Genomic DNA, 27659 nt, shown 5'->3' with positions numbered 1-27659 from the left:
CGTGTTGCTCCTAAGCAACCCCCAAGTGTGTACAAGTAGGGGGTTGTTCCCAGGTAAGTGTGTGCTGATGATGACAGCACTGCAGCATAAAATCACCCTCTAGGAATTATTGTTATCCGTACTATTGCTATTATTATTATCAGTGCTATTTTACTAGAAAAAGAGGTGCCCAAATTCACAATGAACTTGCTGTCTTTTAATGGCAATGTTGCCCACCTGAGAGGTACTGGAACTGAGTTCCAGTGAGTTCTGGCTGGGGAAAAAGCTGATTATTGTATTTATATTTATTTATATCCCACCTTTTCCCTGGACTGGGGCTCTAGGCGGCTAACAGATAAAAATAAAACACACAGGGGGAAAACAAAAAACCCCATACACAGATAAAATAGAAAAGACTAAAAAGAATGCAACAGGAAGCTCAGTAAGGTGTTGGAAATAATTCATTTCTCCTCCTTTCATTATATGCTTGGATGCAAAATAGGGTTTCTACCTCACGCTACTTTACTGAATGTGGTGGTATCATTTATTTCTGACCCACCTTTTAGGGCCAGCCTTTGCAAGGCTGCTTAACACTGGAACAAATAACTTACCAAAAAATCATATAAGGTAAAGTTATATGGGGGGCAGTACTCATATTAGTAAAAAGGATGGTTGAATAAAAAAAAAACGTTTTAGCGTTCAAGAGATGGCACTAAGTGGAGTTGGTGGGGGGAATTGCACATGTGTGGAGCCACTATTGGAAAGGTGTTGTAGGGATGGACAAAGGAATGTGCTACTTTTCACTGGTCCACACTGACTGCAAGGATATGACCTTAACATGTGGTGTAAATCATGTCTAAAATCAGCTGTTGCTTTAAAAATATGACACTGGATATCATTGCTCACTTTCCCGTTCTTTTAGTAGCATATTCTACAACCTCCATGCAGTTGCATTTGGGGGCATGGGTCCACATAAGAGGAAAAAGGCAAAAAAGACTGTCAGTGAGATTAAGATATTTGTGTTTTCAGATATTTCACATGTAGTCTTGGAGAAAAGGTAATGTAGATTACTGGCAGAGCAACCCCTGCTGGCGTCTGGGGTGGGGGGTGCGGTGCACATGCGTGCTGCGCCATGAGGGCGTGGCATCCCAAGTGGGCAGGGTGCGCCGCCCAAGCAAATGCATCCCTCCTGGACCAGCACTGCCAGAAAAGCAGCCACCGGGAGGACGCCCGGGAGGGATACCCAGGAGGGACATGGCTGGCATGTGCTGGCCTGCAGGATGCCCCAGCCGTTGCATCCCTTCTGGGTGGGCGGCCTGTGGAGCACCCCACACTGCTTTTTCAGACAGTGCTGGGCCCGCTGGAGGGTGCCCAGGAGGGATAGCGTCTTGGGTGCTCTGCAGCCCCAATATAGCCCCACCCCTCTCTTCCTACGCTACTGATGTAGACTATACAGCAGCAGTGACTAATTTAGGCTGTTCAAGAGTCCTAACTGTTTAAACGATTGTAGCCTTATTCCTTGTTCTAGTACTTGTTTATTTGAAATTAAGTCCCACTGACTTCCAAGCAAGGGTACATGGGGCTATAGCCATGTAGCTTACTTGGAATTGAGTCCCAATTGAATTCAGTAGGGCTTATCCCCAAGCATGATCCCTAAATCATCAGAAAGAAAACCCCAAGCTCTCATCCTCCCTGCTGTTGTGCCTTTTAATAGCAAATTGATCTACTAAAATCAGCTGGTGAATCTTCATGTCGTTGTGATAAGCATCATCACCTGCTAATATCTTTATATCAAGTCACTTTTTAAAGAGCAGGAGCAATAAAGGAATAGGAGCAAAAGCTATGTAAGCTTGCAGAAGATTACAGCTTTATAGTCCAGTCCAATCCATATACCGTGGAAGTAATCTTATATAGAAAGGGCCAACCGAAATGATTAAGGGGATGGAGCAACTCCCCTATGAGGAAAGGTTAAAACATTTGGAGTGCTTCAGTTTAGAGAAATGATGAGTAAGAGGATACATGCTAGAGGTGTATAAAATTATGCACCATGTGGAGAAAGTGGATAGAGAAATGGTTTTCTCCCTCTCTCAAAACACTAGAACTCTGGGGCATTCAATGAAGCTCAATGTTGGAAGATTCAGGACAGGCTGAAGAAAGTACTTCTTCATACAATATATAGTTAAACTATGGAAATCACTCTCACACGATGCAGTGATGACCACCAATTTAGATTACTTTAAAAGTGGATTGGACAAATAAGGCTATCAGTGGCTGCTAACCTTGATGGCTTGCCTGTTGTAAGCAGTATGCTTCTGAGTACCAGTTGCTCAAAATCTCAGGAGGGAACAGAGCTCTTCTGCTCAACTCCTGCTTGTGAGCTTCCTCCACTGTGAGAATGGAATGCTGGAGTATATGAGCCATTGGCCTCATCCAGTAGACTCTTCTTATGTGCACATAGAATTGTACCTGCAGGCCTTAATTTTGTTCCATTGGATTAAGGTGTGCCTAGCAGCACAATATCTGGCTTCTATCTAGAAGCCATAAGTAAGTGGCTTCTAACTTGCCAGCCTTACACACTGATCATAAATCCATTTACATGGAAGTCAGTCCCATTGACTTCAGTAAACTTTCTTCCAAGTTAAGTATGCTTAAGATGTCAGCCTTAGTTATTACCTAATATGATTGCAGATATGGAGGGACCCACCTCTCCCACCCCATTTTCAGCTGGTGTTTTCATGCGGCTACATTACGAGAAAAGGCAATGGGGTACAATATTAAAATGTCACTTCACCACACATTCTTTTGTTCTGCATTGTGGCCTGGTGACGTGTTGTAAAGTTGTCATCATATCTACTGTATTATCGCTATGGCGTAAAGTTGTCATTGCTTTATTGGATATAAATGTATGATGTTGGCAGGGTTGATAGGATACCCAAAATAAAAATGGAATTGTAACAATTTCATAACTGCAGTTTACAATACGAGAACTTGTGGATTTATAGATCCTCAAGAAGTTGCTGGCCGTCTTCTACCTTTGATATTCTTTACTGTTAACAAGGAACTGAATATACAAGGAAGCAAACTACATATAGTCTTGAAAACCACCTGCTTCTTATTCTTCTCATGACTATTATTACAGTCAGATGTGAAGTCGAGTCCTGCCATGATTTGCAAATATATTATTTTATATTATGGTCACTCTGGTGTGTGATCTACATCAGCAACTGGGTGTGAGTGTGGGAGTTTGTTCTTTTGAACCCTTAATCAGCTTTTGATACCAGTAGCTGTGATATCCTTCTGAACTCCCATGTTGAATTTTTCTTGTTTTTTCCTGACACTGATCTATCTAGAGCAGTGTTTCCCAACCTTGGGTCTCTAGCTGTTTTTTGAACTACAACTCCCATCATCCCTACCTAGCAAGACCAGTGGCCAGGGATGATGGGAATTGTAGTCCAAAAACAGCTAGAGAATCAAGATTGGGATACACTGATCTAGAGGACTGGCTCTAGAAAGTGATGTTGAGAAGCTACTGTTCCTTCCTTTGAGTATTGGCCTATGAGTTACCACTGAATTCCATCTTGTCATCAATGCTATTTAGCATCTCCATAAAATGCCTGGGGTAGTTAGTCCAGGGTTTTGGAGTGTGGTGTCATAAAATATATGGGTAGTGCCTAGCTTCTTTTTCATCAGATGCTAGGGAGGCAGTTGAAACTCCAGATTAGTGTTTAGAGGCTATGGTGAGCAGGATGTGACTGAGACTTAATCAAAATAAGACAGGTACCTTTGGTTAACTGGAAAGCCGAGCCAGGAATATATTCCTATCCTGTATACCCTGACTGTGGTTCTTGTTCTATGCCTTTAACCAGGCAGTATACATTTGCTATTGTATACATTTTAGTTTACAAATAATGTACATATATTGATACATTATACCTTATGAAACAAGATGTTATGGTGGACCCAATAAACATTAGTTGTTAAGAGAGGCAGCAGTCAATAATGCAAAGAAAACTGTCAATTCATTGTTGTGTGAGGCTTTGCTCACTCTTATCATAGATCTGTGACGTAAATGTGCAAATGAAATAGTACTTTCCCTCAAATACAAACGCACAGAGGATTCCATTAAAATTTATTTTGTCCTATATAGAGGCTTGCTTGCAACATTTTTTGTTATTTGCTGTAAGTTACTAGAGAAGACTAACACATGACTTTCTTTTCTGTATGAGGATTGGTAGCTAAAGCAGGAATGCAATAATAATTTGTCTTTAGTGTTATGCTTATATTATGTAATACCAAATGGGAATACTTATGCTACTAACACTAAGTGGGGGCATTTATAATGCTCTAAACATAATTATGCAGTATACATATTTCCCAATTTATTTCCATAGTGCAGGGTAAAATACTATATAAACAGAATAATAATTCCACTGTATTTTGTTCTATTAAAATTGGGATGCCATCTGATGAAATAATTCTAGTCAATAAAGCACCTAACTTTTAACTACACAATCAATTAAATTTAAGCAAATGTGCATATGACCAGAATCTCAATGTAAATGCCTCTTTTTTTTGAGATAGTGAAACATAAAATTGCTTGCATCTTAAATAAAACTCATCATTCATTGGCATGGCTCTCATATAATGGTAAATCAAACAAACTATAGTTTATAGTACCAGGAATTAGCAAACATGCTGGTGCATGTTACTGAAGTCATGCCTGCTCCCCCTTCCCTTGCCATGCCAGGAGGAAGCAAACCAGAGCACTGGCATGGTGTTATGTGCAAACTAGTTCTCATGACCCTTTCTCTCTAAACAAACCACAAGAAAAAGCCAAGAACAGATATGGGATATAGGCCTGATTAACTCTGGCTCACTGTTGTGTGCAAAGCAGGCCATTGTCTTATTTATTGGAGCAGAGGACCACAAAAAAAGGTAAACTTGTTTACCTTCAACTCACAGGCCTGCCAGATCAATTAATCAACTAAGTTAATGTTTATTAACAATGTAGTTCTGTGCATGCTTACACAGAAGTAAGTTCCATAGTGTCCACTGGGGCTTACTCCCAAGTAAGTGTATTTCCTCAATTACTTTGACTACTAAAATGAGTAATATTTCTTGAAAAGTCATCTTTTTCTAAAAAGGGCCTATGATCCAGAAAGAACACAGGGATTTGCTTTGATGAAGTCTATGTCACCTTGAATTTTAATGCCTCCAGCCTTTAGCATATTTTTCAAATAAATTGGCAGCTTATGACATCTTTATAGGATGCAATAAAGTAGCCATTCTCTCATTTTTCAGCCATGGATCAAAATTCTTATTATTTTTCTGCCCTAAAAGCATGTACTTTTAGCACAGCATATCAGCCCAACTGGGGATACAGAACCTGCAGTGCTATAGTTAATGACAGATTAACGGAACAGTGTTTAAAGCTATATCCCACTGAAAGACATTTTTATTTTCTGAAATTTAGACCACCAGACATTATTCATAGTCCAACTATCTGTATGTAAACATTTTGATTATTGGCTCCATAATGCTTCTAACACTAAAAACAGAGAATATTCCCAGGAATCTCTTATTAGTTTTACCACAGACCCCGCTTTTATCCTTATTGCACATGTTTGGTTCCGCCAAACACATACTATTTACTGCTAATGCCTGTTTTTCTGCCCCTTTATGTAGACAGCGAACAATCTGTTATGCAGTTTGTATTCATATCAATTAATTCCTCCTCATCTTTCTTCAAAATGTAATTTAGTTAAGACCGATAGAACTTTACATCTCCGTTTAAGTTTAGTCACTTTTGTGGGGAGGGCAGATACAGATAACCATGAGGGGTTGTTTAAAAGATGTGTTTGAAGACCAGATCCTTCAGTAACACTCATACGTCTTGCTACTATTATTATGGCCATCAAATTAGGCCTTTTCATTTGATAATAAGACCATAGTTTTCTTATTCAGTCAACAACTAGCGCCTACAACAAAATGTTTCAGTGTACTGTATAGTACTTCTGTTTGATGTTGCATTCAGCCAGATGTACTGTCATGAACTGGCAGGATTTTGGGGAGGAGGAAGAGGATCCTGATGAGGGGTGCAGCTGAGAGTGGGTCACACACGAGCAAGCTGGGGATGGGGAAGGAGAGGTTGTTGTAGACAATACTCAGAGGGTGACATGAAGGGGCAGGGGCTAGTGCACAGGAAGCCAAGCAGCAGGACCCCTCGCCAAAGCCAGAGAGGTCCCCACAAACACGGCGGGTCCTAAGACGTTGGGAACAGCAGGTGGGGCACTCAAGGAAGGAGAGGCAGGCCAGGGCCTGCAGCCTAGTTCACTAGCTGGCCAGGTGGGGAAGGAGGCATGTGATTCCTTAGCTGGGGCAAGGTCACATGCCTCACCAAGCCTAGATGCTGCAGTCAGCAGACACAGTATAAGAAGGCAGCAGAGCTGAGGTACTGTGACTGCTCAGCTGCCCTTGTTGAAGGACCTTGCCTGGACTTCTCCTTGGACCTTCATGGGTTTCTACTTCGACTGCTGAACTAACATCTTGGCTTACTGACCCCAGACTGCATTTCCTGATCTTTGGACTTGGCTTGCGTGGATTGGCTTCTAGACTTGGAACTTTGTCGTATGGATTAGCTTCAGGACTTGGAACTTTGCCTAGGCACACTGTTGGCCAGGGGATCAGGAGACATGATACTACCTTCATAATACTCTTATTACCCCTCCTACCCAGTTTTCCCTTTCCCCCTCTCTGCCCGTAGCAGTCAGCATTCCATCACTACTGAGCATGCTCAGGCCTCATTAGGATGTTCTTGGAGTACTCCCTTATGATTCGCGCCCACCTACACTCAATATTTTCTGTACTTTTGTAAACCTTGGGCTTTTCCTAAGCCTGCCAATACCTCCTTCTAGTGTATGGTTGTTGCTGTTTGGGCTATAGAGAAGATTCACGCTCACCTCTGAACTTTGGAAACACAGCGAATGGTGATTAGAAGCTTTGGAAGTTGTCTTACATCAAGTCAAGCAATTTGTGCATCAAGCCCAATATTATCCATTTTGACTTGTAAAAGTACTAATGGTGGATTGGAAAACAATGATTACTGGTTTGTTTGTTTGTTTGTTTGTTTGTTTGTTTGTTTTAAGCTAAGGAATGTATAGTAAATTTCAGGTTACTGAAACCACTCCATTTTGAACTTTAATTTATGCAACTTGTGCACTACTACTAACATCTCCCTGGAGCATACTTTTCCAAAATCAAGTATTTAACAGAAAAGGTCTCTGTCCCTAAAGTCACTGCACATTTCCTGAGAAGGCTCACTCAGGGATCCTGGCCACAATTTTATTCATATATATTGATATTACTTCAGTATCATAGGCCTTAAAACAGTGTTGATTTATGTGAAGCTGAGACACAACAGAGGCAATAGTTTATCACATATGAAGGGTCATAGCATCTTTCAGACAAATGAATTCTACATATTGAATATTTAAAACTAAGTCTATCAAAATGACATACCATATATTACCTCAAAATACAAGCTAACATAATAGATGGTCTTAGTAGGGGTGTATTAATGTTCTTTATTGGCTATCATTGTTTCAATATCAAAGCAAAGTAAAAGTAATAATCTTTACAGAGAACTTCAGAAAGACAAAATAACACATGACACTGTTCATCAATTTAAATGCATGTCCTATCAGTTTTTAATACATTGCGGGTTTGTGTTGCATGCATAATTTTGGAATGGGATCTGGTCGAGGATTTAGATGTTCTGTTTGCCATGTTCATGATACAAACTTTGAAGAAGATGAAATTGCTCATCCTTCTGATGCATGGCATTCTGGCTGCCTAGATGAGATAGGAACTACTATTACTCTTTCGGACTGTTACACTTTAGGAAAGGCTAGTAGCTGTTCAATATTTGCTCATCTGCTTGCAACACTATCCTAATACCCACGCCTATACAACATTGGGTTTCGTAATAGAGACAGTTAGTATGCACTATTGGAGCTATTTGAGTTGCTGTAGCGAGTCTTACATTATTATTGTTAGCTCCACATAAAGTATTTATTTGCAGTTGAAAAATGAATACAAAACCTCTATTACTAGAATGCATATATAAATACAGTGGTACCTCGGGTTAAGTACTTAATTCATTCCGGAGGTCCATTCTTAACCTGAAACTTCTTAACCTGAAGCACCACTTTAGCTAATGGGGCCTGCTGCTACTGCCGCGCCACCGGAGAACGATTTCTGTTCTCATCCTGAAGCAAAGTTCTTAACCCGAGATACTATTTCTGGGTTAGCAGAGTCTGTAATCTGAAGCATATGTAACCCGAGGTACCACTGTAATAAGAGCACACATGGATCAAGACAGATGCCCATCTAGTCCAGTATCCTATTCACAGTGGTTAGCCATATGTCTGTGGGAAGCCAACAAGCAGGACCTGAGCACTACAGTTCCTTCCCCACTTGTGATTCCCAGCACTGGTATTCAAAGGCATTCTGTCTCCAACAGTTGAGGTACAACATAGGGCTATGAATAGCTCCAGCCATCATGGCTGTTCTCCATTAGTTTGTCTTATCCTCTTTTAAAGCCCTCCAACTGCATGACCTGTAATTTCCTGAATTCTGTGTTTAAAATTGGTGTTACAATGGGCACTTTGTACACCTCAGGCATGAACGCTGATACTAGGGGAAAGTCACATAGTTTTGTAGATTAGCAATTTCACTTGGAAGTTCTTTAGAAACTTGTGGATAGATGTCATTTACCCCTGGTGATTTGTCATTTTTTAATTTGACAATAAGGCCTAGAACGTCTCTTACCACTATTTGCCTCTGTTCTTCACACTCCCTTCCAGTGAAAGTTAGTTCAGGAACAAGGATCTGCCCTACAGCTTCCACTGTGAAGACGGATGCAAATAATTCAGTTTCTCTGCAATCTTATTTTCCTCCTTTAGCACACCCTTGACTCCTTTGTCATCTGTCAATCCAACCACCATCCTAGCTGGTCTCCTGCTACTGGTGTATTTAATTTTTTTGTTGTGGACCTTTATATTTTAGCAATGTGCTCTTTGAATTTTTCACACACACTCCATCTCTTATTGTCTGCTTGCAGGGGATGCGGGTGGCACTGTGATCTAAACCACTGAGTCTCTTGAGCTTGCTGATCAGAAGGTCGGCGGTTCGAATCTGCATGATGGGGTGAGCTCCTGTTGCTCTGTCCCAGCTTCTGCCAACCTAGCAGTTTGAAAGTATACCAGTGCAAGTAGATAAATAGGTACCGCTGCGGCGGGAAGGTAAACAGCGTTTCTGTGCACTCTGGCTTCCATCATGGTGTCCCGTATATATGGCGGTATATAAATAATAAATAAATAATAAGTGGTTTAGTCATGCTGGCCACATGACTCTGAAAGCTGTCTGTGGACCAACGCTTGCTCCCTTGGCCTGAAAAGCAGGATGAGCATCACACCCCATAGTTACCTTTGACTGGACCTAACCAGGGGTCCTTTACCTTTTTACTGTCTGCATTTCTTTTACCAAACTTCATATTTTGTTTTGCTTTCTTCATCAGGACAAGGCTTCCATTTTCTAAAGTAGGCCTTCTTGCTTGCAATAGCTGCCATGCTGACAACATTCACAAGCAGTGCATCCCAGACTAAAATTGTTGGCTAGTGGCAGTTGTGAAAGCATCTTTATGGCTGGAGTATACGGGAGGATTTTTTTCCACCAAGAAGTGTGATCGTCAAAGAAAAATATGCACAAGTAAAAGCTGCAGTGTTGACACTGAGATATGTTTGCTTTCCTTTACTAATAAGAATGCCTTATTTTAAATGTAAGGCACTACCAGACTTTTATTTAAAGACCAAAGAAATTTTGCAGTGCTATTTAACCACATGTTACAATTTAATTCATGCTGTCAATTTAGTAAAGCAATTTAAAGTAATTACTAGATAATACATTTGCTTTTTATATAAATGTCTTAAACTTTTAGAAAACTGATATCTGCCTTGGGTAGCAGATGTGATGAAGTGTACATCAAAGTCCTGGTAATAGACACTGTTGAATCAGTAACATAAAAATATGTACACTAGATTATGATCATAGCACGACTGCTTTGAGATATTTTTCTTTTTAAAGCTCAGTTTTATCTCCCAAATGTAATAGCGAGTATTTTTAATGCACTAGCTAAAGAGGAGGTCATTGTTAATTTCTAAGGTATGGTAGACTTTTATTTCAGAAAGTATCACAAAATAGTTAATGTTAAAAGGAAGAAAATGGTACAGACACCATTTTATGGAAAATTGTTCTATCAAAGTTACCACCAGTGCTGTAGAGAAGCCATGCTAAGGCCTGATTTTCACATTCATGTATATTGCTTGATTTCTCTACACTTGATGACTTGGATACTTAACAACTGATAACTAGATGTTGGAGCCATTTCTATTGAAAGGCCTTGCATTTGAAGTAAATGTCAGGTTATTCTTTCTGCAGTGTTCATTCTGCAGTGTTCAGTGATGATTCATTCATTCATGCAGGTCATCACTCCAAGTCACACTTATCAAGTGATGGGCAAGGCATTTAATAATCAGGACCAAGCTGTAGCCTTTCATGTGAATAGGCTAAATCCCAGTGCTCCTAAATTCCAAGGTACTTCCTTGACTCAAGTGCAGATGCTCCAGCTGTAGTTGCTCATAGAAAACAGCAAGAGAGAAGTTTTTGATAAATGTGCAAGAAGCATCGTCATCAGTTTGATCTTTTGAGCTCTATATGATATGGGCAGCACAAGCTTGCCCTACTGGGCAGCAAAAGGAATTGGGCCTTTTGATAGTTTCATTCTAATTCATTGGTCTGCAGTTGGTGTACTGGAGCCCAGTAAAGTGTTGTAGTCTGATCCAAGGTGCGCTGCAACAAAAGTCATACTACCATAGAAATATATGGTTAAAAAGTAAGATATAAATCCCCAAGAGCATTTTTGGGTTCAAGATGGGTTCTACTTCAGAAAAAGTTGAAGACTACCGTTCTAATACCCCGAAGGGTCAAGTTCCTTCCTCTGCCGCCTAATAATAATAATAATAATTTTATTATTTATACCCTGCCCATCTGGCTGAGTTTCCCCAGCCGCTTTAGGTGGCTTCCAGTACATATAAAAACATAATAAAACATCAAACATTAAAAACTACCCAATACAGGGCTCCCTTCAGATGTCTTCAGTAGCCTGCTACTACCCTATCCCCAAGATAGACCATTGAACTACAGACCCCATGATCCTCAGTGGAAAAAGATGCTGGCATATTTATGTGAGGATGTTGCACTACAATTGCTTGAATATTTGTCTTGATTGATTGATTGATTGATTGATTGATGTCTAAGGTTGGATATTTGTCCTGTAAACAGAGAAAGCTCAACTAGCTAGTAAGCACAGCCAGAACCAAGAAGGTGGTCCAGAGTAAAACACACTTCTTTTGCTTCAAATATTATGGGATACTAACTAGTGCTAGGCAGTATTTCAAACACAGTACCATTTGCTATTTTAGTAAAGCTTTTGTGGAATTTCATGTAATGTTTTTTCTTTATTTCTAGTGACTTCTAGAAGCATCCCATTGCTCACTGGTGTATTGAAATAATTGTTCCAGCTGTGAAATTGCTGTCAGGATGTTCAAAAATGAATATCAGGTAAAACAGAAATGTTTATTCGTTAACTTTTACACAAACCTATAAACAAACCTAAAAAAAGAGCAAAATATTGACAACGTTAATTTGAGCTTTTAGTCTGAGCTTTTTTTTAAGCTCAGTGATTGATGTTCATTTCTGTTTTATAACAGTCTAGATCTTCTTTGAAGACTTGACCAGGAGTCCACAAACCTTTTCTGGCTTTGATAGTTAGTCAGTTTCTAATCATTCCCAGCCCATAAAGCTATATATACAGTTATTCCTTTAAAGTGCATTTGAAGCACATTTTCCCTTAATGAACTCTGCTTCTTCTAGCTAAGATCCTGTTCCAGCCCACAAGCAGAATATGAGAGCAATAGCAGTCTCCCCACTTGTTTTGCTTGACAACAGATGTTCAGAAGCATACCATTAATTTGTCTAATCCCTTTTAAAGCCATTCAAGTTGGGTGGCAATCACATGGCCGTGAATTCCAGAGGGTTTTTTGAGTGTTTTAAAAGATTATTTGCAATGTTTTTAAATATTTGTTTTTAACTTTTTAATACAGAATGTTAATATTTTATTTTATATTTTTGTAAACTGCTAGGAAGCTTTGTTGCAATGAAGTGGTATATCACACACACACACACACACACACACTCCTTTTATCTGTCTTGAATCTTTCCTAATTCAATTTCATTGGATAACCTTAGTTTTTAGTATTATGAAAGGGGGAATAAAACTGTTCATATTCCTGACAGAATGCACAATTTTATACGTTCTTGTTCCAGACTAAAATGATACAAGTGTTTATTTATTGCCAGCTCTTTACCATAATTATACAACAATAAAATATATAATAAAACAATCAAAGCAGGAAAAGAAAACAAGAAAAGTGTAAAAACAGTTAAAAACAAGACTTCTTACTTGGTCCGTCACCACCAAATCAGACCCCATTTGTTCATATTTGAATTGAGGATTTTTCCTCAATGTGCACCACATTATATTTGTTCAAGCTGAGCAGCATTACCCATTTTACTGCTTATTCACCCAGTTTGTAGATACAGTGGTACCTCGGGTTACAAACACCTCGGGTTACAAATGCCTCAGGTTACAGACTCTGCTAACCCGGAAATAGTACCTTGGGTTAAGAACTTTACTTCAGGATGAGAACAGAAATCAGGCGGTGGTGGCAGCAGGAGGCCCCATTAGCTAAAGTGGTACCTCAGGTTAAGAACAGTTTCAGGTTAAGAATGGACCTCCGGAATGAGTTAAGTTCGTAACCAGAGGTACCACTGTACTCTTTTGGAGCTCCTTGCAATCCCTTGTTGTCACCCTGGATAATTTGGTGTCATCAGCAAAAGTACATCTTCTCCCATAAGGGGGCAGCTGGTGCACCAGCATTAGCAGATAAAAAGCACTTCTAAACACCACTGCCACCTGGACATCTGGGTGAATCACTCTTATTACTCTTGGTATTTATATCAGGAATTGGTTTCAAACGGATACCCTTATGATTAAATTATTGAGCAATGGGGTGAAAGAAAGCACAAGTGATACCACACTGGACAGGTCATTGTTTGCTTTTCTTACAGGGTGGCCCATTTGTTGAAATCTTCAGTGCTCAAGGCAAGAACCCTGGAATGAAATGGAAGGTTTCTGGCAGTCCTTCGGTAATTGGGAAGGTATGTCTCATGCAGGAATGATAAGACCTTGGTATATAAACTACAGAAAATGTACATGAAACTTAACATTAGAAAGTAATAAGGGCTTTGACCTGACTGTGGAAGAGTTGTCACTTTCACTTCTTTTACTGTGACAAAAATAAATGACCACGGAAGTTAGCACTTCGTACAGCTAAAAAATTCTAATGGCAGCAGGCTTAGAATAGCCTTTTTTTATTACTGCTGGTCTAGTCCAGTCTTTTCCTGGCATGAAAATAGTGATGAGGAAAGGTTCACCGGCTTAAATTCTGCATGTTGGGTTTCTTTCACAAAGGCAGAGAAGGAGGGAACTAACAAAATAGCAGCAGCAACAACAATAATTTTATTTATACCCTGCCTATCTGACTGGGTTGCCCCAGCCACTCTGGGTGGCTTCCAACACATATAAAAACATAATAAAATGTCAAACATTAATAATAACAATCTGACCCAATACAGTATCCCAACTTTCAGCTTCCAGGGGTGGCTCACAATACAAAATAACTACTGAGTCCTGATAGCAGTCCCTAATCTCAATCAAAGACTGTACTCATTGTTAATGTCGAAAGCTCTAGAAGACTGGTGGCAAACCTGTGGCCCATGAGCCATATATGACTCTCCAAGATTTCCAGCCATTTGATGGTGAAAGTGATGTCTTTCTTTTTGCAATCCAGAGAATGAGTGCAACACAGCATCCTCAGAGGGTTTGCAAATAGCAGATGTAGCCTTTGAGTTAAAAAAGGGTTACCCACCCCAGCAATGACAGCCAATTGTACTGCCTTTTGCTCATGATAGGCTTCACAACCAATAAAAATCTTTGCATTTGTAGTAAATTAGTGTTTTGGGACAATTGCTTTGGCCGCCCCAAGTATAATACCTTCTTTGTTGGTTTGATAGGAGTTCGATAAGCAAGTGAAAGGCTTTGTCTTTGTTCTTGAAGGAAGCAGTCAAACAAACAAGATGCAACTTCCTAAGGAAACCAGGCAAGCTCGTAAGTACAAATGTATTAAATATAGATGTAATACAGTATAATAAAATGTGATTAGGCTTTGATTTTTAACCAGTAGTGTGCTACAAATATAAAAATTGGCCAGTTGTGTCTTAAGCTAGGTTCTTCCAAAGTTAGAGGGAAATTTCTTTTTCAGCTAGAGCCACTTAGTCAAAATTACTTTTGCTCTTGATATTTTAATCATTTTCCCCTAGGCCTCCTGCTGCTTTAAGCCAGAATGCTGCAAAGAATAGAGTGTGATGCATAGATGGGGGAGAAATGAATTCAAGCCCTCACTTGGTTATTAAGCAGACTGGTTCACTTTCAGCATGACATACTTCACAACGTACCGGTAGTTAAAAGAATAAAATGGCAGTAGGAAGAACATGTACCCCACTCTAAATCCTTTGCAGAAAAGGCAGGATAAAGCTGTAATAAATAAATATATCAGGCATACACGTGTCACGTGAACTCAGAAAATGGAAAGCCTCTTCCTTGTGAAGTCAAATGCTTCCCTGTACAAAGTGCTTCCTTTCTAAGGAACCAAATGTCTTCCTTCCCTGTTGGTAAGTTTAGCAGAGTTGGCTGGCCAGTTGTGATCATATAGGCCCTCTAAAGATGATGACTAACTGACAAATACGGGCACACATTGAAGAGGGTCTTTGAATTGTTTCTGTGAATTCTGTAAAACGAGCTGTAATCCTGTATTTTCCATGTTTCTAGGCTTAATTAATTCTTATAAAATTCCTTTATAGGGGGAAATATTTCATATAATTATAGAGTTGGAAATGACCATGAGGGTCATCTAGTCCAACCCCTGCAGTGCAGGAATCCTTTGCCCAATGTTGGACTCGAACCCATAACCCTGGGATTAAGAGTTTCATGCTCTACCAACTGAGCTATCAGATAAGATTCTTATCACGAGTTACCAAGGCATTGTGTTAAGCTCTACTGACCTTTCCTCACATAATTTCAACTATTATATTGTAGCTTGATTTGTATGAAAGACTTGCCATATATCTATCTTCGCTGATGGCTTTCTCTGCCTCTGTTTATTGTGCAACAAATGCATGGTACAATTATACTAGACCACTTCCCTCAAGGAAAACACCTGTGTTTCTGGGTTATTGCCATTTTCCACTGTGAGGAGAGACACTGCTTTCTTTCACCAGCATTTTATGTATTACCTTTTCATATTTCCTCCAAAGTGCCCAGCACCAGATTCTTCTCTTCCACCATTTTGTCCTCACAGCAACCCTGTGTGGTAGGTTAGGGTGAGAGATAGTGAATGTCAGGGCAGTCTGATGATTTTAATTTGGATCTCCATCGTTCAGGCTGACACTGTAAGGTCACAGTAGACTGGCTTCAACAAAGTCAGGGCATAGAATTCATTTCAGATACTGATGTCAAACCTTGCTAGTCTTCTGTATCTTACATTGTGCCTTTAAAAACAAAGAAACCCCAGAACATAGTTTCTGAGTAAGAACAGATGAACTTTCCTTTGCTCTTAAATTCATCACATGTAAGGCAATCAGACACACGTACAGAGAGAGAGGGAGAGGGAGAGGGAGAGAGAGAGAGAGAGAACGCGCTGGGGTTTGGAAGCAGAGTGAGGGCAGCATGTATTGCAAGTGGATGAGCTCTTAAAAACTATGTGCTGGCAGCAGCTGCGAAAACATGTACAAAGATATGTCCTAAATAAAAGAAGGTACATTTTGAACATTAATAGTGCAGTTTTTATTTAGTGAGCTGAGAATTCTGGGAACTGAGAAAGTAGTATATCTGCTAGTCATATCACAGCTTATTATTGTGCAAGTAAATATTTTTGGTGGTAGTCACAATTACAAATGGGGTTGTAGCAATGAGTTACAGCATAACTTCATAAGGAAATAGTATTCAATAAATATGTCATTTGTCTGTATTTAAAATGTTCATTTAAAAATGTTTGGCAGCATGTGTTTACGGTTTCTACTGCTCCTTTTTGCTCTCTCTCTTACTCTGTGTGTGTTTTCTAAAGATCTAGAAAACGAGCCATCAATGATTTTAAAATGGCTATATTTTGCAAACAAAAGGAATGATTATTTTAAGAATGTCCAGAATGCGGCCTAATAGCTCTGCTATTCTCTCAGGCAAGAAGGATCTGCCCCCATTTCTTTCATGATGACATTAGAAGTCAGCCTCTAGGCACTGCACATTGTTTATTGCCTATTCGTTTGTTTTGTTTATGTTTACTTCAGATGAAATATGTTAGAAGCAAATGTTAGAGGTAGCTTTTATTTCTTTTGACGAGTTTACATGGGCCTTTACATCAAAATGGGCACAAAATTATTTTCAGCACAGGAAAAGAATAAGCAGTTTTTCCAGCACAGATGAAATGTACTCTGAGCTGGTATGGTGAAGCTACCACATGTGTATTTCATTTTCATGGAATTAGGTTGATTAGAATAATTTTTCCTTGAACATGTTTGGTATCTTGCTATTAGGGATCTAACTCATTCTTTGAGGCATATGGGAAAGCCCTTTTATGCATGGGATTCATGCACACAATGGCATGCTTAGGGTTTGGAGCAAGTGAGATAACCTGTTGGTTAACCAGTTTCATATGCATGTTAGTAGTCTTCATATGGAGCAGAGTGATCAAGTCTGAGTAAAGTATAAGCTGAACATGACTCAGCCATGGTACATGGCTGCTGAAAAAGCTAATGCAATCTTCGACTGCATTAACGGAAGTGTAAGGTTGTACAGTGGTACCTCGGGTTACATACGCTTCAGGTTACATACGCTTCAGGTTACAGACTCCGCTAACCCAGAAATAGTACCTCGGGTTAAGAACATTGCTTCAAGATGAGAACAGAAATTGTGCTCTGGCGGAACGGCGGCAGTGGGAGGCCCCATTAGCTAAAGTGGTGCTTCAGGTTAAGAACAGTTTCAGGTTAAGAATGGACCTCCGGAACGAATTAAGTACTTAACCCGAGGTACCACTGTATTCGACTTAAATCCCTTGAACTGCAGCACTGCATTGAAGTCATTATGAAAGTTTTATATAGGGTCATTCAAACTTATTTGTTACATTTATATACAACTCAAGTCCTCTTGGCAGTTTACAAACTTATTTGAAAAAACCCACTAATTATCATTTAAACTTTTGCCACCACCATCAGTTGTAAACAATACTAATCAGAAGGAATTAGGTTCAGGTTGAGAACTTTGCTTCAGGATGAGAACAGACATTGTGCTCTGGCGGCGCGGCAGCAGCAGGAGGCCCCATTTGCTAAAGTGGTGCTTCAGGTTAAGTTTCAGGTTAAGTACGGACCTCCGGAATGAATTAAGTACTTAACCCGAGGTACCACTGTATACTTAAGTTAGTCATGACTAATGTAAGCCCATTGACCTCAGTGGGTCTGCTTGGAGTATTTAGATAACAGGATGTAATAAAATTCTGCTCTGAAGAACTGTCCAGTCTGTGAGTGCCACATTTTGACAAAGACATTGGCGAACTAGAGCGTTTGTAGAGGGAGGCAACCTTCCCTTCCCCCCATTGAGGGACAATGGAGTTCACTTCTGGGGTGAAGTCAAAGGGATAGTTTGTCCACCTTTGGTCCCCACCCTGCACTCAGCTCTCACTTGTGGCTCCTAGAAGCTGTCAGCATACAATGGGGGTGGGATGGGGGTGTCTCCATATGCACTGTCCAGGCTTACACCCCAGGGAGGTTACTTTGGTGCTGCTAATGCAGCGGTTTGTCTTCACCCCCGGAGGCGCAATGTGTTGTCTCTTGAGTTAGGTGGATGCCAACAACAACAATAATCTGGCAAAATCAAGCTAACACCTCTCATTGAGTTTGTATACTTAAGGTCTGTTTGTAATAGGTTTGTTTATAATTATATTTTGGGAATGATTCATGTTCTTACGTAGCTGCGTTGTTTTGTACTTTCTGCATGTCCCACAATCATAAAGTAGCTGTGTTCTGTGTCATAAATCAAGCACTGCTAGGATTTGTTTCTTTTTGTTTTCCAATGTATTGCTTATCAATAAAAAATTCAGAGTGTCACAAGCAAATTTTCATTCTGAAAGTGGCTTACAGCAGGGGTCGGCAACGTTTTTTGAGGCCGGTTCGGTCCACTCCCTGGCAGACCTCTTGGAGGAGCACCCGTACATCTGCGCACATGCTATTTCTGGTGCACTTCCGGGACAGAGGTGCGCCCATGCACACACGCTATTTCCAGCGCTCTTCCGACCCGGAAGTCGGTCCTCACGGCGAGAAAAAAAAATGGCGCCGCAAAAAGAAAGAACACGGAATCCCCACACCAATCCATGTAACAGCCGTGGGCCGCTTCGAGGAAGCTCATGGGCCGGAAGCGGCCCATGGGCCTTAGGTTGCCGACCTCTGCCCTAGAGAAAAAAGTTGGAGAGCCACTGCTTTAAATGGACTGATTCCCTCACTTTCTAAATATAAATCCAGAAACAATAATTAAATCTGTTTGTAGAAGAGAGGGAGGGGAAAATAAAAGTTTAACCTCAGGTTTCTGGATTTATCACTTAAGGTATATAGACGGTTGCAAATCAGACTCAAATTCTCAGGATTTTAATGAGAGGTCTCTGAGAGTATTTTAGATGCTGTCTGCTATCTTCCTTTAAGATAATAAGCTGAGTTTAAACCTGTCAAGATGAAGGCCCTGTGGGGAGTGATCCTCAGGTCCAGGAGATAGACCAGCTGCTTATTCTGGAGAGGGTTGCATTCCCTTTAAATTTGCAGTTACATAGTTTGAGGGTGCTCCAGGTCCAGTCTTTGTCACTTTAGGCACAGGTGGCCCCAGTATCTAGGAGCTTCATTTGCCAGCTTCACTTGCTAAGACATCTAAGAGACGGTCTCACAACATCTCACTGCCAAGCAACTGTGCTGCTTAGATTGGGCACTGATAGTGTACCATTTGCCACAGAGGCGCACTTAATTTCTCATGGGAACCAAGCTTTTAGGGTTGCAGCTCCATCTCCCTGGAATCCATTACCAGCTGAAATGAGATAGACACCTACCATTGTGAAATTTAGGCACCGCCTATAAAGCTTTCTGCCATTTGAACTGTATCTTGGATTGGGATTTGCCATTTTCAGCTATGTGATTTGGTTGTCATGTGATGTTCTGGTTAAAGTGAACATTCCAATATTTATTGGATAGTATTTTGTAATTACAAATTAACTTTCCAAACACTGGCTATATGAGAAATGAGGCGCTTTAAAGTGTGCTACTGCATTAATGCTTATGGGTTCAATTAATTTTAAATTTCTGCTGTAAAATTTTCAGATCTCTAAATATTTAATGCATCTTTAATGAGAAATGGAATTTTGAATTGTTTGTTGGCAGGGTTACAACAAAGTGCTCAGGCTTAATTTGAGAATTGTTAATTACTAAGACTGTTGCAATCTTTGTGTTAACAGCTTAAATTTGAATTACCATTTCCCTTGATTTTGCAGTGAACTGTAGAGTCATTCTGACTCTTACCACTTTGTATTTATTTAGAGATTTATTCTGTAGGCTAATTATCACATATTTAAAATCAAAACATTCAACTAGGCTTTAAAACTGAAAGCAAAAATGTATGGGTAAACAGCAGGCAAATGTTGGAGAAATTGTTTGAGGCTATGTTAAGACATTGGGCTTGTTCTATTGAGTGCTCTTGAAAGAAGATTTTTGGTATGAATTAAGGCAATCAAAAACTTATGGAAATTTTTTTCCTTCCAGTAGCAACTTAGAAACCAATTAAGTTTGTTATTGGTATGAGCTTTTGTGTGCATGCACACTTCTTCAGATACACTGAAACAGAAGTCACCAGACCCTCTCACTACAGTGTGTTTTTTAGAATGGGGTTGGCCAGAATAGGATAGTAGTACTGCATGGCTGTTCTTGTTCATACAACTACAGGAACCTCCACCCACAAACCCTTTTTTAAAAAGATTGTTCTGTGGCCATTATTAATCAAAATCATTTTGTTTTTTCTGTCCTGAAATGGAATATGATTTTTGCAAGAAACTTTTGCTCTCTGCTTTCCCATCTGAGCTTACATTTCTGTTTTAAACATCCAACTTAGAACAAACCCTCAGTTGCCCCCAGCTGTCCTAATCTGAATTCTATTGTGTGATGAATTGTTTAAGTGGTTCAAATAAAGTTTAGATTTGTCATCTATGAGAGTAATCACCACATGCTTTTGCTGGAAAATGCCTGTGAATTTTTAGATTTATTTTTATGTGCCCTTGTAGAGTCGTGTGTTTGTGTGCTGTCAATGTAATGAAAACCGTAAATAAAGTAATTAGGTCTCTTTTTTGTAGGAGTTCCACCTGAGCCACCAGTTGCTTGTTTAGAATACTATCCCCTTTTATTACAGCTTGATTTGGTTTCCTCCTGTTGTTTTTCCTCTTTTTATATATTGCATAAACCTTGGGAAATAAAGTTCCTATCTCTATCTGGAATGCTAAATAATATGTGTAGGCTGCACTTTATGTATTTCTTTTCTCTTTTTCTAGTTGGACTGATCCAGCAATTTCTGGTACTTCAGATTTATGTACCATTGGGACAAGACTTCTCTACTGAATTGCTGTAAGATAATGCTAAACTTCCTATCATGTTTCGTGCATTGTAGACACTCAATCAATTGAACCAGCACCAACTGCTATTAATTGCAAGTGGCAGCTTTTGCATTAAAGAACAGCGACTAATCAAGTTGACATGGAGTAATTAAGCTAATTTGATCACTATTTCTCAGGCTCTTTTGTGGTATATTTCCCTGAGGACTAGAAAACAAATTCTCTCTAATATAATACATCTATATATTTTTAATTGTGAATATATATATATATATATATATATATGAACATACTATCTAAAACTTTATTATATTTTGTAATTAGAAAAAAGTAGCATAGGTGATCAGTTCCTGATTATGGACATGAAACAGTTTTTTCACTTTAGAAGACTGAGAGAATTTTGTTTTACTTTTCACTTGTAATTGTTCTTTAAAGATCACTGATTTTGTTTAGTTCCTTATGTAGTTATGGATACTGCATTGAAAACTCACACTGCAGTTCTTCACCAACTTATGTGTGCTTAAGTCTTAATTGATATCAGTGCAATTTTGGCTGCAGTACACATTCACGTTTTCTTAGCTAAGGAATAGGGCTGAGAGAATGTCATATTTCTATCCTCGTCCCTCATTTCCCCCCTTTGTTCTGGCAGGGACATTCCTTGCCAAGTGGAAAACACAGAAAACGTTAAAAGGTTGTGCATTTTCAGCCTGTCTTACTATCCTAGTTTTGTGCTTCCCAGTGTCCTCTAGTTTTCATCATGTTGATTACAGCTAGCTACTATAATCTGATTAAATTGTGAATTTAGATAGTGAATTTAGGTGGTGAGCACCGCTAGAACTGGAACCATTAAAAAAACCAGGAGAGAAGTGTCAGCATGCTAGGAGGAACCACAGTGGTTGGTAGAATACCTTGTTTGTTTGTTTTTTAAGAAAGATCCTTAGTCTTCCTCCTTCCCCACAAAAAAAAGTCCAATGAAGATTCTGGTGCAATGTAAAGTGGCGTCGAAAAAGAAAAATAGAGTGGTGGGGAGAAGCAGTGTGTGAAATGGAAGGGAACTTGTGAATGGAGCCTTATCGCAGAATTGCAGAGCTGGAAGGGCACCAGGGTCATCTGGTCCAACCCCCTGCAATGCAGGAATCTCAACTAGATCTCAACTAGATCTCTCCTTTAAGAAATCTTCAACAGGAACACTCATTTAAAAGGGAAGATGCACTGCAGCATTTGCTGTAATATCCACTTTCACTGCTAGAATGCCATAAAGAGATAACTCAATTGAAAAACTGTTGTATTGGATGTGACGCTATATATCATAGAACACTGAAAAGGTGAGGCCTGTCTCTTCCTAGTACTGTAGTTTAGCTTTTGGGGCATCGTTGGCAGTGCATATTATTTGAATTGCCAACCGTATTAACAGCTTTGTGGTATTACAATCTGTTGAATTGCATCAAAGTCCATAGTGGTCTTCATAATTTGTTTCACACTTGTTGTATCGTAACCTATCCTTTGCTTGAACCTGGGGGAAGAGCTGGGTGTTAAAACTCTGCCATAAATAAATATCCAAGGGCGCCTGAATGAGATTCTTATCCTATGTACCTCTGCACAATTGTAAGTCTTATTTGTAAGATTCTGCTGGATGCAATTAATTTTTCACTGGAAGTTTGAAATACGAGATCATGGCCACTCAAATTATCTTCTGATAAATAGAGACATAAGTGCTGTGAAATCTTGAAGATAAAAACTTGGAAATCTATAGCATAGTGGATTACAGCTAGTGGCAGTTTCCCTCTGTAATCTACTCTTGTATAATTTAACGTCATATGTTGCGCACTCCTATTCTGTATTAGTAGCGTGCTTTCACTATGTGATTGCTTCTTTCTTAAACTGTTAATTTGAAGGAGACTAGATAATAAGCCTATTTTCCTAAACATATAACACCATGCTTGGTCTTACTTCACTTCAGAAGTCTCTGCTTTCTGGGCTTCCTTCCAAACTGTTGATCTGACTTTAATTCAAAGTGTCTCCTTAGTGTTGTGCCTACTGGAATCTCTGGAACCAAAGTTGCTTTGATTGCTGTCTGGGGAATGAGTACAATTTCCTCCTAGCTGGCCATTATCTCTTGGGCTCCCTGTACTGAAGAAGGACCAGATGCTAATTCCATCTGCTGTGTCCAGTGGGAAAGGAAGTTGCTAGTAATGTCCTGAAAGACTTAAAATAAGCATTGTAGCCGTTCTTATAAATTCCATATTGGTTTCTTAATCAAGAACTTGGTAAAATACACATTGTGCTATGGGGTCTGAAGTGTTCTGTATTTCCATTAAAAAATGGTTCATTGTCCTCCTAGCCATGGTGTTCAAGACAAATTAGATCAAGGATCTAAAGATCAAGGATCTATAGGTAAAGCTTACTTTTGTCGTGGTTTGTTTTTTGTTTTTTTGCATAGCTTCAGTACATAGAAATGCAGACTCCAGCCTTTCCCTGAGTTTATGAAAATCCTATTTGTAAGAGCAGACAGCTTAATGTTGAATTATTATGTCCTGAGAAAAGTATGTTAAGTGTAGAACTTGTAAAACTAATATTTGACATCAATTTCCCCATGCTCATCATTTTTGAGATATTCTGCAGTATTCTACCAGACTTCACTTAAATTCCTTCTTTATGTTTAAATATAGAGGGTCTGACACTTTTGGGGTTTCCCCTTGATGTGCCATCTCCATTGTTAATGTAGCAATAAATGGGAGCTGGGACGGTATATTTCTCAGAGCGTTTGATGATATGTTATCATCTCCTGTGTTGCTGGACGAGTCTTTTATGTGAATGCCATCTATCATACTGTTGCCTTTTGAAAATATGCATTCACTTTGACAGCAAGTATTTTGATTTGAGTTTTATTTAATTGTATTAATTTCCCATCTCTGCCCTTTTGTTTTCTTACCTTTTCCCTGTCTTCATATCAAATCGAATATCTTGTTTCACCTGTTTATGAAATAGGAATGTATGGGAGAGATCCTTGGAGGCTTTGTCTTTATTGAAGGATCATTCTCCTCTCTCATAACCCCATTGTGTCATAGGGATGCTAATTTCAGGAAGGCCTCATTACTCTGTCTTCCTTCATATAGCTTGAAATGACTCACATAAAGTGATAAAATATAATGAAAACAGCAATTCATAGAAAGAACAGAAACATATTGGAAGTTGCACAACTGTTTTCTTGTTTGGTAGGAAAAGGACAGTCAGATGTTTGTGCTATCTAGGCAACACTTAGCAGCAGCATTTATTTTTATTTTCCAAATATTTATTGACATTAACAACCCAAAAGTGCAGTAGCCAGGGTATTACATCATGCCATATAAGACACAAATAAGCAATACAAAATTAAAAAAGGAAAATTGTGGCACAGTAATATAAATCAAGACAAGCATATTTCCCGAGCTGAGGTGGATTGTGAATATTGAGCATCAAGGTCTGAAACATAAGAAATAAAATCCCACCAGATGGCATAGAAATGTTCTGAATCTTCCAACCCTTACGAAAGCAGCATCAACTATGATCAATTTTAAGGAATGTGCACTACATGGACCAAATACTGCTCATGGATTGACATTCAGAATTATCTGTTGGATGCCATTTTCTTTCTCCTTCATATTTGATCCGTTGTCTTACCCTTACCCTTTTCAATAGGTAGTTCCATTTCTTCCAACTGCTGAAATAAAATATCCATAATATCAACACCACGTGTCTCTTCCAGTGGTATGAATACATATATTTATTTTTGTTAACCAGTTGGTTATTGTCAAAAGCTACATCTATGAAGCAAAGAATCATTGTCATTGGCTCACCATGGCTTACATTCCATGTTCGGGGCACCCGATACGTGGAGAGAGGCTTACATTACACTTATACCAAAGACAGAGACTGAAAAGACCCAACTTAAGAACTACCGACCCATCTCCTTACTAAATGTGGATTACAAAATCTTTGCTGATGTTTTAGCAAAGAGACTGAAAAGAGTTTTGATGGAGGAGATTCATGGGGACCAAGCGGGCTTTCTCCCGAAAAGGCATTTGTCGGATAATGTAAGGAATATAATTGACATTTTGGAGAAGTTGGAAGTGAATATAAACACTAAGGCTGTTTTGATATTTGTGGATGCCGAGAAAGCCTTTGACAACATTTCTTGGAGTTTTATGTTGAAGAACCTCCGGGGGATGGGGGTAGGCCAAGGGTTTGAAAATGGTATAGGTGCAATATACTCTGAACAGAAAGCAAAATTAATTGTAAATAATGTGGTAACAGAAGAGTTCAAGATTGAAAAAGGGACACGACAGGGGTGCCCTATTTCCCCCTTACTTTTTATATCGGTCCTGGAGGTTTTGCTTAATATGATCAGGAGGGACCAGTTGGTTAAAGGGATTCAGGTCGGAGTTAAACAATACAAATTGAGAGCATTTGCAGATGACCTGGTACTTACATTACAGGAGCCAGAAGCTAGTACGAAAAGAGTTTTGGAAATAATCCAAGAGTTTGGTCAATTGGCAGGATTTAAATTGAATAAGTTAAAGACTAAGGTATTGGAGAAAAATTTAACACAGACTGAAAAAGAAAGGTTTCAGAATGAGACGGGGTTGACTGTGGTTAAAAAAGTGAAATATTTGGGTGTGAATATGACAGCCAAGAATGTGAATTTATTTAAAGACAATTATGAAAAAACTTGGACAGAAGTGAAAAAAGACCTAGAGACATGGTCAAACTTGAAGCTTTCCTTGTTAGGTCGAATTGCAGTTATAAAAATGAATGTATTGCCAAGAATGTTGTTTTTGTTTCAAGCATTGCAGATAATGGATAAAATGGACTGTTTCAAGAAGTGGCAGAAAGATATATCTAAATTTGTCTGGCAGGGCAAGAAGCCCAGAATAAAATTTAAGATATTAACGGATTCAAAGGAAAGAGGGGGGTTTGCCCTGCCAGACTTTAAATTGTACTATGAAGCGGCAGCTTTCTGCTGGCTTAAAGAATGGCTGCTTCTTGAAAACACAGACATTTTGGATTTGGAAGGATTTAATAACATTTTTGGGTGGCATGCATATTTGTGGTATGACAAGGTTAAAGCGCATAAAAGTTTCAAAAACCATATTGTCAGAAAAGCACTGCTGAATGTCTGGGTTAGATATAAGGACTTGTTGGAAAATAAGACTCCAAGATGGTTATCACCAATGGAAGCTAAGGCAGTGAAAAAGCTAAATATGGAGTCGAAATGGCCAAGATATTGGGAAATCTTGGAAAAGGAAGGGGATAAACTGAGATTGCAGAGTTTCGAAAAACTAAAAGAGAAGGTGAGAGATTGGTTACATTACCATCAAATAAATGAAGTGTTTAAATTAGACAGAAAAATAGGTTTCCAGGTGGAAAAGTCAAAACTAGAGACTGAACTGTTAGAATCCAGCACTAAGAACTTGTCAAAAATGTATAATCTGCTGCTGAAATGGAACACACAAGATGAAACGGTTAAACCAACTATGATTACATGGGCTCAGGACATTGGTCATAACATCATGTTTGTTGACTGGGAAAAGTTGTGGACCACTGGGTTGAAGTTTACGGCGTGTAACGCCTTAAGAGAAAACATAATGAAAATGATTTATAGGTGGTACATAACCCCAGTCAAACTTGCAAAGATCTACCATTTGCCTGATAATAAATGTTGGAAATGTAAGGAAAAGGAGGGCACATTCTTTCACCTCTGGTGGACATGCCCGAAGATTAAGGCATTCTGGGAAATGATTTATAATGAACTGAAAAAGGTATTTAAATATACTTTCCCCAAGAAACCAGAGGCCTTTCTCTTGGGTATTGTCGGCCAGGGGGTGCTAAAGACAGATACAACCTTCTTTATGTATGCTACAACAGCAGCTAGAATACTCATCGCAAAGTACTGGAAGACACAGGATCTACCCACACTGGAAGAATGGCAGATGAAGGTGATGGACTATATGAGCCTGGCAGAGATGACGAGCAGAATCCGAGACCAGGGAAGAGAAGCGGCGGAAGAAGAATGGAAAAAGTTTAAGGACTATTTAAAGAAATATTATAAAATTGGAGACAGTTAGAATGATGTTGGACTAAAATAAATGGTTACTATTAGTAATGATTATGACAAAGAGAATAAGGGTGATTAGCATAAATTTATAATAAAATAAGGTAAGATTTCGCTGAAAAACTGTAAGAATTTGGAATACAGAAACGGGAAGTAAGAGGAGGTCGAGGAAGAAAGGTTTAGAAATTGGGTTATGAAGTGGTACGTGTTTTTTGTTTTATTATTGTTGAATGTTTGTTTATGTATGTCTTGTTTCTGTTATATAAAAAATTGTTTAATAAAAATATCTTAAAAAAAAAAAAAATACATTCCATGTTCGGTTTAGAAAGATTGCAAAGTACTTAGCAGTACAAGATGCTGACAGAATTTTTTCTATGATGGCATTGCATAAAAACTGAATTAACTCTTTCCCAATACACTGAACATTTGTCTCATTTTTCCTTATTCTACACAAGTGCTGATTCACAACTGGGTCGGGCCCAGCTAAATATTTCTCAAATCTGAGAAACCTTCTGTTACCAGATGTGTGTAGTTTTTCATGTGTTTTCCAAGAAGTCAAATGATGTAAACCAAGAGCTCTCATTAAAAAAATTGTCATTCTAAAATTTGTTGCCAGTATTTTTCTTTTGGCATGTTTTCTTCATTAACAATTTTCTTTTTTTTTCTTT

General features: G+C 39.0%; 1 protein-coding gene across 7 annotated transcripts in view; it reads left to right on the top strand.

Annotated features, from left to right (window-relative positions):
* CFAP20DC (CFAP20 domain containing) overlaps positions 1–27659 on the top strand; it is a 148558-nt gene that overhangs the window by 984 nt on the left and 119915 nt on the right. For 5 of the 7 annotated variants that reach the window (XM_083600937.1, XM_083600938.1, XM_083600936.1 and 2 more), the window contains exons 2-5: positions 11566–11658; positions 13228–13317; positions 14233–14326; positions 20841–20913. In XM_083600937.1, coding sequence (XP_083457063.1) covers positions 11638–11658; positions 13228–13317; positions 14233–14326; positions 20841–20913 — 278 coding nt within the window. In that variant the 5' untranslated portion in view covers positions 11566–11637. The remainder of the gene's footprint in view (positions 1–11565; positions 11659–13227; positions 13318–14232; positions 14327–20840; positions 20914–27659) is intronic. The other 2 variants (XM_083600939.1, XM_083600940.1) reach the window with 1 other exon arrangement.

This window comes from Podarcis filfolensis (genome assembly GCF_964270895.1).
Source record: "Podarcis filfolensis genome assembly, chromosome: 2".
NCBI lineage: Eukaryota > Metazoa > Chordata > Lepidosauria > Squamata > Lacertidae > Podarcis > Podarcis filfolensis.
This window is presented reverse-complemented; position numbering and strand designations above follow the sequence as displayed.